The 15,497-nt window shown below is 36.4% G+C and overlaps 1 protein-coding gene across 4 annotated transcripts in view; it reads right to left on the reverse strand.

Moving 5' to 3' along the window:
• Nucleotides 1-15,497, reverse strand: part of CACNA2D1 (calcium voltage-gated channel auxiliary subunit alpha2delta 1) — a 500,765-nt gene that overhangs the window by 118,231 nt on the left and 367,037 nt on the right. For all 4 annotated transcript variants that reach the window (XM_068550454.1, XM_068550455.1, XM_068550456.1 and 1 more), the window contains 2 exons: nucleotides 3,013-3,082; nucleotides 400-450 (listed from right to left, as the gene is read on the reverse strand). In XM_068550454.1, coding sequence (XP_068406555.1) covers nucleotides 400-450; nucleotides 3,013-3,082 — 121 coding nt within the window. The remainder of the gene's footprint in view (nucleotides 1-399; nucleotides 451-3,012; nucleotides 3,083-15,497) is intronic.

Below are 15,497 nucleotides of genomic sequence, written 5' to 3' on the forward strand. Positions count from 1 at the left end.
TCCCTAAAAGATATTTGAATCATTAATAACTAAGTGCCAACTAATTGTTCTACTTTTTTTGGAAGCAGAAACAGCTTAGATTTAGCAACCATGTACTTTAATATTGTTTAAAATATAAAGCAAAAAACTGGAAGCAAATCAATAAGTTTTCAAAAAGCTCAGACTTTAGAATCAAGCCATAACTTTCAATTTTGACATAGATTCCTCTCATTTTCAATAAGAGAATTTTTGTTTGTTTTGTTACTGCCTTATTTTGATTTCTTTGTCTGGTTATAAAAGCCATCATAATTATTCCTTGTCTTTTTTTCAACCTATTTCTAGTCCCAACCTACTACTGTTATCTAAAACTCCTCCCTATATTCTCAGTATATGAAAATTATGTAATATTTAACTACTTACACGTCAACCAGAATAAGCATGTCTTTAGGAGATGCGGCTCCTTGGATGTACCTGTAACAAATATCATACGAATAATTTTTTCTCTTGTAAAATATCAAGCATTGATATTTGTTGAACTGCTAATTACTAATCTTTGAGATATGTTCCAAGCAAGGCCCTACTTCCATTCTATCTAGGCAGACGATGCTCTTTTATTCACAATTCTGTAACATCAACTTTAGAAAATCTACATTTAACATAATAGAAATGTCAGAGGCATAAGACATAAGGTATGTTTTACAGATATTTATAACAAAGGAATAAGAGATGTGCTTTAATACTAGGAGCAAAAGAAATTAACTTCTGGAAGAACATTTCCCTAAAAAAAAAAAAAAAAATGTTATCCTAAATTCCATTTTGCTGACCACAGGTTGTAAAACTCACTCTAAAGAATAATAATAGGGCTTCCCTGGTGGCACAGTGGTTAAGAATCCGCCTGCCAATGCAGGGGACACGGGTTCGAGCCCTAGTCCGGGAAGATCCCACATGCCGCGGAGCAACTAAGCCCGTGCACCACAGCTACTGAGCCTGCGCTCTAGAGCCCGCGAGCCACAACTGCTGAGCCCACTTGCCACAACTACTGAAGCCCTCACGCCTAGAGCCCGTGCTCTGCAACAAGAGAAGCCACCACAATGAGAGGCTCATGCACCGCAACGAAGAGTAGCCCCCGCTCACCACAACTAGAGAAAGCCCGGGAGCAGCAACGAAGACCCAACGCAGCCAAAAATAAATAAATAAATAAATACATAAAGAAGAAGAAGAATAAAAACAAACAATAAGATTGTATCATGTATTTAAACACACACAAAAAACCCCCGCAGAAATAGATTAGTGGTCTAATCTGACAAAGGGACAATAAAGACTGACAAAGGGACAATAAAGTAATTAAAAACAATATATAATGTTACTTCCAAGAGTTTCAAGTAGTGGTTCTCAGACTTTATAGTATCTTAAAAATCACCTGGAGAGCCAGTTCAAAATGCTGATTCCCACACTCAACCCCAGCCCTACAGATTCAGAATCTCTGCACGTGAAGAGGCTCAAGGAGAATAGTTCAGCCACTGTAGAGATAAACTTAACTACAGGTGAATGATCCCGAAAACTCATGTTGCCTGGCCACAGGCTGATGGGAAGTGGGGACCTGCCTTCCCCAACAAGAAGAGCTGCATCTGAACTCAGTGTTCTACTTATTGTCCAAGACTCTAAATCTAACTTCTCAGAAGCCTGCCAGGAAACTAGCCAATAAGTTTTCAGGCAACATTCAGCACAATTAGTAACTATTCAGGACTATATGTTCATGAACAGAGTTTACAGCTTGCACTCAAGTTTGTTTTTCTATTAGAAGGTAAAATGGCAGGGTTGCTGGGATATTCCAGTGGAAGGCAAATCTAGTTCATGTCTAGCATCTTGACAAATGGTCCTGACATGCCTCTCCATGAGGAAGATGGAGTACAGGATATCGTCTGTCTCTTCTAGTTGGGACCTAGTTTCTAAGTTTCCGCCGAAACAACTGGTTCCTGAACCCAAATCATGTGATGTCATAGGCTTTGCCTCCACTGAACAACCCATGGCTCCAAAGCCACTAACTTAGAGAAATATTATCAAGAATAATATGTGGATTAATAATACCTGGTACTATTATACATGGTTGGTGTTTATGTAAATTGCTACTGGGACATTTAATAGGGCATTTTAAAAGCCTTAAATACGTTTCTTTGAATCAACTATTATGTGTCTTAGAATTTGTCTGAACCCTAGCAAAAAGTCAGAAATAACCTAAATGTCCAATAATAGGGGATTTTTAAAATAAGCTACCATCTGGTCATTCTTTTAAAATGATGTTACTGTGTCTCTTATGAAAAGGTATTGATATGAAAGAGTAGGTTATAAAGCACTATATTGTATAACATGTGAACTCATTAAAAAATATAGAGCCACACATTTAAATATATTAAAACAATGAATTAAAATGCATGAGTTTAATAATTGTTTCCCAGTGACTGTAATTATGATGTATTTGGTATTTTTTGATTCATATGTTAGGAAAATGAGTTTATTTAGTAGTAAGGAACAAATAAATTTTTTTTTGGAAAAATGAAACGTAAGCTATATGACTATAACTAGGGGCAGCTCTTACCTTGGGGCTAGTTCTCATTAGTTCACCACCAGAGGCAAACTACATTCTACTCTATCTAGATGTTGATTATTAGAGCCCTACTCCAAGCAAACTGGGAGACTTTCAATAGAAATCCCCACCAGCTAAAAGAGATTTAGAAATGACATTGACTATAAAACTTAAAGTAGTCTATTTGAAATGCATTTGATGAATCATTTTAACAACTTCCTTATCACTGCCCATTGAACTCATCATCTTCATTTAGCTTTAACTGTTTTAAAGTATAAATGTATAAAAAATTCAAATGTATAAAAGGGAAAAAAAGAGGTTTTTAAATAATCAGATAATATTCATCCTAATAATGGAAAGAGTCCCTCCAACTTTTTAACAAAAAAAAGAAAGAAAAGAAACCTTATTTTGTCTTTTTCATCTTTTCATGGCTACCCCAAAATTCTTACCATGGTCTCCTGCGTACATCATAAAGATCAATCTTGTTTGGAGTTCTACTGTTATCAACCCATGGAGAAGCTTAAAAAAAGAGAGAGACAGAGAGAAAGTGAGTGAGAGACAGCAAGAGAGTGAGAGAGCGAGAGAGAGAATTTAAATTTCAAATAGAGAATTAAAATCAAACTATTGGGTTGGCCAAAAAGTGCCTTCGGTTTTTAAGTAAAGATAAAAGACACATTTTTCATTTTCACCAAGAACTTTGTTGAAAAACGTATTCACCCTTTTGTTTTACTACTTTCTGCCATTTTTCAGGCAACTTCATAATTTCATTTTCCCAAAATTTTTTATCTTTTTGAGCAAAGAACTGTTCCAGGTGCCTTTTACAGTCTTCCAGGGAATCGAAATCTTTTCCATTAAGAGAATTTTGTAAAGACCGAAATAAATGGAAATCCGAAGGTATGATGTCTGGTGAATACGGCGGATGAATCAGAACTTCCCAGCCAAGCTGTAACAGTTTTTGCCTGGTCATCAGAGAAACATGTGGTCTTGCGTTATCCTGATGGAAGATTATGTGATTTCTGTTGACTAATTCTGTACGCTTTTTGTCGAGTGCTGCTTTCAGTTGGTCTAATTGGGAGTGGTACTTGTTGGAATTAATCGCTTGGTTTTCTGGAAGGAGCTCATAATAGAGGACTCCTTTCCAGTCCTACCATATACACAACATCACCTTCTTTGGAAGAAGACTGGCCTTCGGTGTGGTTGGTGGTGGTTCATTTCACTTGTCCCATGATCGCTTCCATTCCACATTATTGTACAGTATCCACTTTTCATTGCCCGTCACAATTTGTTTTCATTACGTTTAAGTAGAGACTCGCATGCGAAGTACGGTCAAGAAGGTTTCTTTGCTTAACTTACGTGGAACCCAGACATCAAAGCGATGAACGTAACCAAGCTGGTGCAAATGATTTTCAATGCTTGATTTGGATATTTTGAGTATGTTGGCTATCTCCCACGTGGTATAATGTTGATTGTTCTCAAAGTCTCGATTTTATCGCTATCAACAACTGGTCTACCCGACCTTGGAGCATCGTCCAGCAAGAAATCTCCAGCACGAAACTTCACAAACCACTTTTGACACGTTTGCTCAGTCACAGCACCTTCTCCATACACTGCACAATTTTTTTTTGCATTTCTGTTGCGTTTTTACCTTTCTTGAAATAATGAAGCATAATATGCCGAAAATGTTGCCTTTTTTCCTTCCATCTTCAGTATTAAAATGGCTACACAAAAGTTCACCAATTTTGATAAGTCTTTTTTAAATGCACGCTGATATGACAGCTGTCACATACTGTCTAACAAAATTGTTTCGAATGAAGTTAAAGACAACTAAGTGCTACTAGAGTCATCTTACAGAAAAAAACTAAACAGACCTTTTGGCTGACCCAATATTAGATTTTATCTAGGAAAGTAATACTTTTAAAAGTCACAAAACACCAAGGACACATTCCACTTATCCACAGTAATGTTAAAATGGGAGATACCATTTGTACGCCCTTAACCTTTTTCTTTTTTAAAATTTAAAACAACACAGCAATACAAAAGAAAGTTGTATAAGTCAATTTCTTTTTCATATTATTTCAGAAATAACTTGTTCACAATTGGGATTTTCTGGTGCCAATGAATATGTTTTACCAGGTGTCCAGAAGTTATACATTTTCTTTCTTCTCTACTAACAGAAAAATTTACCTTAAAAGAAAATTTATTTGCCACTAATGAAAACTGTACTTACAATTATTTGATCCTTATATTTTCATTCAATGCTATACTATCTTGGTCTATAAAAAGACTGTTTTTCTTGGATTGTTATCACATCATAGCATAATTTTTTAACCTTATTATTCCCATATTTGATAATGGCCAGTCCGTTTGAAATTATCATTTAGAAGTTAAATTATAATTAACATAACTGCACAAAAACTTTTCCTGATATTTATTTGAATGATCTGAAGTAATTCAAGTATAGATTCAAGAACCTTCTGTTAGGGGACTTCCCTGGTGGCACAGTGGTTAAGAATCCGCTTTCCAATGCAGGGGATGCGGGTTCGATCCCTGGTCAGGGAACTAGATCCCACATGCATGCCCCAACTAAGAGTTCGCATGCCACAACTAAGGAGCCCACTAGCCGCAACTAAGGAGCCCACCAGCCGCAACTAAGGAGCATATGTGCCACAACTAAAGTAGCCGGTGAGCTGCAACTAAGGAGCCCACGAGCCACAAATAAGGAGCCTGCTTGCCGGAATTAAGACCTGGCACAACCAAAATAAATTTAAAAGTAATAATAATAATAATAAACTTAAAAACAAAAGAATCTTCTGTTAGTTTCAGAGCCTTTATCATTTTGCAGTAAACAGAAAAATAGTACATCTAACTATTGCTTTTTAAATACAATTAATTTACACTATTCTAATTAAATCTATACTTACTTTAATTAAAATACTTTACAAAGCTTTACACACACACACACACACACACACACACACACCCCTTAGACCCAATGGAGAACAATAAATGCTGATGAATTGGATGATAATTTTATGCTGAAGTCCTCCTCTCCTTGAACACATTTAAACATATGACTCTTGGGAAAATCCCTAATAATAATTCATATGACTTATGCCCTTCAATCTATTTTGCCCTTTTATTTATTGAGAAATGATGAAAATTACATAGAACTTTTCTGAGAATCATGTTTATTAGCCAACTAAGATAATTTGGCCATTTAGGATATGTCAGAAACATATACTACTGAGCCTCTCCTTGACTGAATTTTCTTTCTTATTAGCGGCTATATTATAAAATGATTTATTCATTTTAAATGACTAATCACATTTATAAGAAACAGTTAAGTTTAAATATAGCACTCCCCCAACAACCATTTACTAATACAGTCAGTGCAACTGAAATGGTAAATTTACTTTAATTCTTTCCATTTGCATTTGCAGAAACTTAGAGCCAGTGAGATGACTTTTTTTTTTTTTGTGGTAGCACTAGAATTAAGCAACAAGCATGCAGGCAGACATGTCAGTTCACTTTCAACTATTATCTAACTCCTCAAGATAGGGTCTTTGTAATAACTACATATTTAAATAACTTTTATTCTTCTTTTAGTACAATGTTATGCTGGTTGTACATTTATTGCCTCAGCTCCGAATTCACCCATTTATCTTGTTCTATGAAAATATCTCTGGGTCCTTCAAATATTTTTCTTTTACCCACAAGCACAATCTTAAGCTTTGTCCGCAGATGAAGAAAGAAAGATGTTGAATGAGAAAGTGGTTTTTGCTTCCTGGTCTGGTTTGTTTGCTCAAAGGCTCTGGCAGCAAATGTAGCTTTCCTGGTGTTTGGCTCCTGCAGTGCTTGAGTATTCTCCAGAGCTCGTGGGTAGCTTCTCCAGACCAAGGCTTCTGGAGAGCTCTCTGGTTCTCCAGCAGTATCCCCGGGTATTTTTGTAGTGGAGAGCCTCTGATGAGACACCTGGAACCTTTTAGAGGGTGAACTTCCAGCAAGTCCTACCAGTGTGACACTGTAGTACCTTCTCTGCCATTTGGCGGATCACGACCATGTCCTCTGTAAAAAGATCTGCATCTCAATCCAGGAGCGCTGGGGGACCGAAGTCTCTTCCTTGGGCTATTTCTGCCCTATGGGTGGTAGTTATTATATTATACTAAATTATATAATATTTCACCTGGTAGTCCAATATTAGAGTTCTCTATACTTCTAGCCAATCCCTCCTTAATCCCTGCTATAGTTAATAATTCTTTATTAAAAAATTAACTTTTAGGACTTCCCTGGTGGTGTAGTGGTTAAGAATCTGCCTGACAATGCAGGGGACACGGGTTCGATCCCTGGTCCGGTAAGATTCCACATACCATGGAACAACTAAGCCCGTGAGCCACAACTACTGAGCCCGTGAGCCATGACTAGTGAAGTCTGCACGCCTAGAGCCCATGCTCCGCAACAAGAGAAGCCACCTCAGTGAGAAGCCTATGCACCACAACGAAGAGTAGCCCCCGCTTGCAGCAACTAGAGAAAGCCCGCGCACAAAAACGAAGACCCAACACAGCCAAAAATAATTTAATTAAAAAAAAATAAAATAAAATTATCCTTAAAAAAAATTTAAGTTTTCCTGTTCAAGACATTGTGTTATCTCTCTCCTGACTGGGCTTAGACTTACGTAAATATTTTGATGAGTTGAGAAGTGAGATTAATTAGCACCGCCAATATAATTGTGGCCATCATGAGTTGAAAGTGGTCAAAAAACTGGAATTTGAAAGTCATGCTTAAATTAGATTTCTGAATTCTTTGCAGAGCACATTCACCTAGGATCTGTTTTCAGTATAACTGCTAATTGAAATGAACTGTGATATATATTACTATGTTCTATAAAATTTATTCCTTTAAAGACAGAAAAAAGGGCTATAATTTACAGTAGGAGCCAGTATATAACATGTTTTATAATCTTAGATGGTTTCTATTTAAAAATATTAATAATGTTCCCTTAGAAGTCTGCTGAGACATTTACTATTAGGAAATATCCCTCGGTTACATTAAATTATTTATATTATTTTAAAATTAAATAATGTAGTTTCTTCTGTGATATTACTAATTAGTTTGTTGTAAAATCCCACTGTGGTACTTACATGGTACATTATATATATAGGCTCAGAAATATGGAAGGTCAAATAGTAAAAACAGATAATAACCATACACTGCAATTCCCTGAAATAATCAGTTTCATAATGAGGTACAATAAAGGCTCCATGAATGGAAATCAGAGCTTCTACAGTCCCTGCAAAAAGTGAAATGTCACTCATTTTAGATGTCCCTTTTGCTTTCCAATAAGATTTTGGAATGACAGGAGAAAGGAGTGGAAATGACAGCCTACAATGTGGGCATCTCATTTCTGAATGCCATCGTTAATGGTGATAATGATCATTTATGCTTTTTTTCCTGACAAAAAATGAACTGTGGGTGTATCTGACTAAATCTATCTGATGACATTTCTACTTCACATGACATTTAGGGTGTGCTATGTCAGTATCAAACCACTGAGTTAAAACAGGTGTTTACCTGTATGTTAACTTAGGATACTGAAATATTCTTGAGAAAGTATGCAGATTGTAGAGGCATTTTCTAGTTAATAGGGTCTAAAAATAATAGAGTATCAATTTTTTTTATTTCTGCTAGGAGACAATAAAGTACAAAATGATGAATTGAGGGCTGATTCTCTTGGTAGAAACACCATTTCAAATGACATCTAATTGCATTTCCAATTAACTTAAAATGCATTTTCTAATTCTAAAAGACTTCACATTTTTAGTCTCATGGAAAGACAAAAAAAGTAAATTTCACATACTCAAAAATGCCTATAAAAACCAACCCTGTTTCTATTGCCTGGATCTAATTTATGTTATGTGAATCATTTTTTTTAGGCTTGTCTCAATCATCTCCTATGCAGTATTAGTCATGGTTCTGAATTGCTAGCCAAGATAATGAATTTGGACTGTTCTTTTAAGGAAAAATTAATTCAATAAATGTGTACTGCACAGCTTACAAAATTTCCTGGAATCTGAGTGTTGCTGCACAACTACTACCATCTCAGTATGGATTCTACACAGTCCCTAATTTATTTGCATCATGGCTCCCCCATCAAGGGTCAGGTACATAACAAAGTGAGGGTTATGTACACATACCAAGGTGCCAGTGCCTCTTGGAAAGCAAATAGCTGTCCTCTTCAGATTTTGAGGCAGCAGATAGGCTCTGCTCCCCAATAAAACTTTTAACCTGGGAAATACCCTAAACATAGAAAGAGAATTCTGTATTAGCTATGGTAACACAAAGTGACTTGAGCAATCTCAAATCTTCTGTTTCCGCACAGTAAAGCTTATTTCTTTCTCATAGAGCAGATTAAGTTAGATATTACTAGTCACAAGTCATAGATTCTGCTCCAAACAGGTATTCAGAGACCTGTAGCTGGTGCAGCTTTCGCATTCTTCAATGCTTGGTTTCCAAGGTCACCTAGGGCAGTGACATGCAGCTGCCAGAGGGAGGGAGGAAGTTCCAAGGAGAAGGAACAACCAAGTCCTAACAATCTCAGATTTGAAGTGACACATATTTTACTTTCACTCATATTCTACTGGTAAGAACTAGTCACATGGTCCTACATAGATGCAAGAGTGGTCCTGGCTAGGCAGTCATGCCCAAAAGCAAAACATTAGGCTGGAACGGGAGGACAGAACTTTCGTAGAGAGCCAGGAGCCTCTGCCACAGGTACAGATAGACAATTTAAAAATGAGTAATGTCCACTACTATGATAACATCAAAAGCAATGTTGTCAAGTAAGCCACCTTTAAGATGAGAGAGATGAGAAAGGGCTAAATACAGAACCCAGTAAATGTGTAAGATGTTGAGCTTAAGAATGACTTCTAGACTAAATCTTAGGGCTGGGGTTGCTTGCACAAGAAACTCGCTAGAAGAACAAAATTGGAAGCCAACCAAGTGTTGTGACTGATATTTGTGTTACCAAAGAAGGCACAAACCGAGTCTGCAGAAATCTTGCAACTGTTGTGAACCCTAAAGCAGTTTTTGAGCTCTAAACCTGCACCAGAAACAGCAAGGTATGAAAGCTGTTTAACCCCAAGCACGTCCCTTCACATGTGCTTGAAAGGGTTACAGACAAGAGAGTTGCAACCACGGAATGCTACCGGGAGCAGTCAGATGGGCTAACCAAGAAACTTTATGCAGGAGTAGGAGGTCTTTATATTTCCTTGCCTGGAGGATTATGATACATACCATGGACCAGTGATTGCTCTTTTTCCCACTCACTTTTTCCATATGGAAGTTTTTATTGCCGTCCAGAAGACAGCACCATTGCCTATTAGATATCTGGTCAGTGATGGGAATAGGGCAGAGAAAGTAACGGGTATTCTGCTGTGTTGCTAAGTAGCCAAATTAGGAAAAGTCATATCCACGTGATGGAGAGAATTGCATGTGACCCAGAGATCCTGAATTTTGAGCTGGAGGTACCAACTTGTTGGGACTTTGGATCACCTCCTGTGGAAAGGAAATGAATATGTTCTATGTATGGGAAAATATGCACAGATACTTACACTCCCAGAGGAACAGACTGTGACAGGGCTTCGAAATACACTTTTGTTTTTCCTTCTGGCAAAAGTAACCCTAAAGTTTTAGTTGGTTGCCCACAAGAAACTGTACTTCTCAGTCTCTTTTGCCAAGGTGGGGTCATGTGATAAAATTTTAGTCAATAGCATGTGAGCAGAAGTGATACAGGTACAATTTGGGGGTCATGCTGCTTGCCTTCCAGTTTTTTCCCCTTTACTTTTGGCCTCAACTGTGGACGTAGTCGTGTTGATCCAGTTTTGATCCTACAGATGACGGCAACAACCTAAGGAATGGCAGATAGATGGAACCCTCAGTCTCTGGAAACCTCATGGACCAGACTTACCCCAACCAACTGATTTACCTACTAAGTAGGAGTTCTACCTGAGAGAAATATTTATAGTCTCTGTTATGCTAGCCATTGTGTATGGAACTGAATTAATAGCCTGATACAGGTCAGAACTTTTCCCAGTGACATAGACCCAAGTCAAGTTTTAAAGCTCGGAGAAAGTGCAAGAGGCAAAAGCTTCATGGAATGTTTGAAATCTATTTCACTATATTTTTTCTTATATTGTCTTCTTAGGAGAGTATTATTTTGGCCCTAGGAAACTGCTTATTGCTATATAATATTTGTATTGCTAGAATCTAGGCAGTTGTGATGTCTGTCTTACCTTTCATGGATCAATGATGCATTTCAGGGTAGACATGTGTTTCTGAACAGTAACTGGTCCCCAAACAATAACCATTCCCAGATCAAGTTTTCAAATCCTGAACGACTGAAGCTTTACAGCGTAGAACCACCAATGGGATCCACAGGCTGAAGGCAGTCATTCCAGCTGGGCAAATGTTAATAAGAAGAGCCTATTCCCTTGTCCCTTCAAAATTTTCTTCTCTGACTGGAAATAACCTTTAAGAGATAAGTTTTAGAGCTAGTCTACCTAGATTTTCATCGGATAAATTACTTAACCTTTTCCAGTAAAACGGGGGTTATAGTTTCCACCTCCAAGGGTTATAGCTAAGATTCAATTATTTATACACGTAAACATTTAGAACTAGTGTTGGCACAATAATAAGCACTCCATGTGTGGATATTTGAAAACAGCATCATTGAGTCACTGGAACTACTTATCATGGGTTGTAGATTTTTTAAAATAATAGATTACTATAAAATGTGCTTAGATTTTAACTACGTAAATGCATAGTCTTATGACTAGGGCTTGGAACATCATACCATTTTCCCATCCTACCCCCTCCCCATGATGCAGGCTGGAGTCACACAGTCAATAAACTTCCTGGGAATCTAAAAACTGACTTCATGAGGTTACCCCAGAAACCCCTGGAGAATACTGGCAGAAGGAAGAGGGCAGGATGGGAAAGGTGTATAGGCAGGGACACAGATAATGGTAACTCTATGTTTCCTATCTGCATTTTTCCCTTTGTTTCATTTTATTTAGAAACTGATTCTCTGAAGTTCTACTGTGATACTTGTTTTCAGCTCTGATATGATCCTGACTTGTTTATCTAGCTTAATTTAGCAAATCCCTATTCTTCACTACATGCAAGGCTCTGCCTTAGGTGCTATGGGGCATGCACACAGACACATTAGATATAGATATAGATACAGATATAGATATAGATATAGATTTATATACCTCTTTACCTGCAGTTACTTATATTGCCAAGCTTTTTAAAAAAGAGCGTATGAAAATAAATTCTGAAGGAAGAAAAAATTTGATAGCTGTTGTAATCTAGATAAAAACCAAGTTCTCTGAGAGAACAAAATAAAGAAAGATTGCTTTTAGGAAAGCCTTCACATGTCTGTATTCTATTTTGAATGATGGATAAGATGCATATGACCAGAAATGGGGGTCTGGGATCAAAGCATATAGAGATAGGAAAAAAGGGGGGGCAGGTTGTAGAAAATAAAATAAGAGTTTAAAAGGGGGAAAAAAGGCAATTTGGGGTACATGGTGAAGGTTTAGCTGTACAGTAAGAGACAAAACTCGAAATGTAGGCTGGGTTAGAGTTTTTGGATGGTCTGAAGGCCACAGCAAGTGAGCCAAATGTCATTAAGTGAACAGTTCCAGACTGTTTAATTTTACTGGAGAAGTGATAATCTAAGTTAACTCCAGATAACTTTTTAATAAATTTATTAGATGTCTCTTTGCATCGTGTGTTAATGTCTTTCTATTTTTTCTGTCTCATCTACCTGTGAGCTCCTCCAGAGCAAAATTCTCTCCTACTGGTATTTGAATCCTTAGGATATCTCAATTTCTTCAGAAACAGCAGTTTTGCTTGTTCTTATCAGTTTTCCTCCTTCCAACTCACACTTGACTATATTGACATAATCAAATTCTTTTTAGATTTTAATACTGTTTCTGAGCAATGAGACTTGAGGTTCAATGATAGTGTTGTATTGGATTGAGAGTGTCTTTGGTATCTCCACTGTAATATGTCCAGAACACTTCTCTAATTTATAGAAAAATAAGCATTGGAAACTCACATACAGATACACAGTATTAAAGCCAAGGATAAATCATCATAGTTTTAAAAATTAAAGCACTTATTACAAAGTGATTTGCTGGTAATTCTGTAGATGTCAGATAGACCAGGTAAAACATTTCCATTCAACAGGGGATATTTGTTTGTCAACAGAAGTAACAGATAACAAGGTCAAGTTGTGTGGTTGAGTGAAATATTCCATAAAGTAAATGGTACACAAAGACTTAATCATTTAGATGGTCCATATGTAGTTATTAGCTGTGGCTCAAAAATAAACTTGAACACAGCAAGTTCTATGAAGTAAAAGATGAGGAGGATTTACTGGAAAGTAATTGCAGATGTGTGCTACATAGAGAAAAATGTGAACTCCAACAGAGAAAAAGCTTTCTGTTTTTGCAAGCAAATAAATCCAGTTAGGTGATGATAATGACATATTTATAAAAACAAACAATGATTCTACAGGAACAAATTTCCTATTTTTATGTCAGTAAATCTTCTTAGATAATGGGGTAAGGATATATTTCTTAGAAATTTTATATTTGGTATATCTGAGAGAAGTACTTAAAAAGTCTGAATTTTTGACAAAAATGTTTTTAATTTTTCTTAATAAAATATACTGAACACAAAATGAATTACATATCAAAGATGGTTCTATGCATCTAAAAATGGACAGCATAAGGTATACAAATTTAGCAATATATCAAAGAAAAAGGAACAGAATGAGAGAGATATTTTAGAAGTTACAAAGAGCTGAAGCTTTTTAACTAAACTTATTCACATATTTTATATACAGTGTATCCCCCATCAAATTAAGAGCACCTTCCATTTTCATATTAGCATCCTACTTCACTGCTCTTACCTGTGAAATCATTTCATCAGTTTAAGTGTGACTGGATCCATAGTTGATTGCAAAGTTAGCAACTCTGCAACCCTTACATGCGAAAAAGAAGACGGACTCAGGTAAGAGATGAGGTTATGTAAAAGGAAACAAAAATAAGGCTACAGAAATACCTCTGTAAATCAGGATCATGTGAGAATTTCAAAATAATATATTATTTTGTATATATATATAAGATGTGTCCCTCAGACAACACAACTGATTGATGGTATATAGAAAAGCAAATCATGTAATTCAGAATATAAACCTTGTGCTTGGGTGTAAATAGAATTATTGTGCACTCTCCTGTCAATACATCAAATTTTACTATTCTAAGTCCAACTCATCATTTTAGTCCCAAAATAAAAATATTTCTGATATTTTATTTCAGTAAGCATTCTCATATCCAAATTAAAAATTAGTCATCTTAACTTATATCCTATGTCTGTCACTAAATTCATGTATTCATTTTTATGTTTTTCTCATTTTATCTTTTTTTATTGAGCTATAATTCAGATATAACATTGTGTAAGTTTAAGGTGTACAATGTGTAGATTTGATACACTTTTATGAGGGCTAAGTCAGACAGAAAGACAAATACTGTATGACATCACTTATTGGTAGAATCTAAAAAAGTCTAAACTCACAGAAAGAGTAGAATGGTGGTTACTGGAGGCTGGGAGAAATGAGGAGATGTCGTTGGTCAAAGGGTACAAGCTTCCAGTTAGAACACGAATAAGTTCCAGGGACCTAACGTACAGCATCATATATAGTTAATAGTGACTATTGCTAATAATACTGTATTATATACTTGAAAGTTGCCAAGAGAGTAGATCTTAATGTTCTTACCACAAAAAAGAGATGGCAATTATCTCTGGTAATTAGCAGAGGTGTTAGATAACACAATGCTGGTAATCATTTTGCAATATATAAGTGTATCAATTAGTTTATTTTTTTGGTAAGGTTTCTAATACCCTCATTTTCATAGCCAAAGATTCTTCTTTTCTAATTCCTATTTTCCCCTTGTTCAGATATTTAAAATTCCACATCTGACCACTATAATAGCATAACTTCTGGTCAAGGTTTCCTAAGTATTTCTCCTTCCAATCAGAATAAACACCGCTTTAACCCCAGTATTCCACTGCCCTCCCAAACATGGTATTTTCCTACACATTAAATCCCAGACAAATCAGTCTGACATTCAAGGCCACATAATCTGTCACTACTAAACCCTTTTTTTTTTTTTTTTTTTTCCTGCCTGCACCATGCAGCTTGCGGGATCTTAGTTCCCCCACCTGGGGTTGAACCCATGCCCTCAGCATTGAAAGCGTGGAGTCCTAACCACTGGACCGCCAGGGAATTCCTACTACGAAAACTTTTGATTTGAAATCACTCTTTTTCTGTTAGAAACTATTAGATTAGCTGGACTCACTAACCTCCAATAGCGCTTGTTCATGTCCCTGTTTTTTACTTTATGCCTTTCTTCCCTCTAAAGAGGTTTTTGCCTTTTCTACTTCATTGATTTGATTTTCAGTCCATAGTTTGTAACCGTGTCCCATGACTCTGGTCTATAATTACCCTGACTTTTTCAAAACTGTAGCAAATCTATTGCTACAGTCTGTCTAATTTATTTGACACTTAATCATTTAATGATTTGTATTGTAATTTAAATTTCAAGATGTATAAATTCTGACTCCCTAATTTGATTAAATTTTTCCGCAGAGCAGAAACAACTTGTTATTTTAAAACACAGATTTGCACAGAGGAACCATGACAGAGATTTTTTTGTCCCCCAATATCTCTTCTCCCCTTCCTCCTTGGTATAGCTTGTGCTTTTTAGCTGTGTACATGGCGCCTTGAAGCTAACTGTGACCACGAGACCACTAAACTCTGGCCAATGTCACGTGAAAGGCTTTGTATGACTTCCAGAAAGTGCCT

This window comes from Eschrichtius robustus, chromosome 8 (assembly GCF_028021215.1).
Source record: "Eschrichtius robustus isolate mEscRob2 chromosome 8, mEscRob2.pri, whole genome shotgun sequence".
NCBI classification, from domain to species: Eukaryota; Metazoa; Chordata; class Mammalia; order Artiodactyla; family Eschrichtiidae; genus Eschrichtius; species Eschrichtius robustus.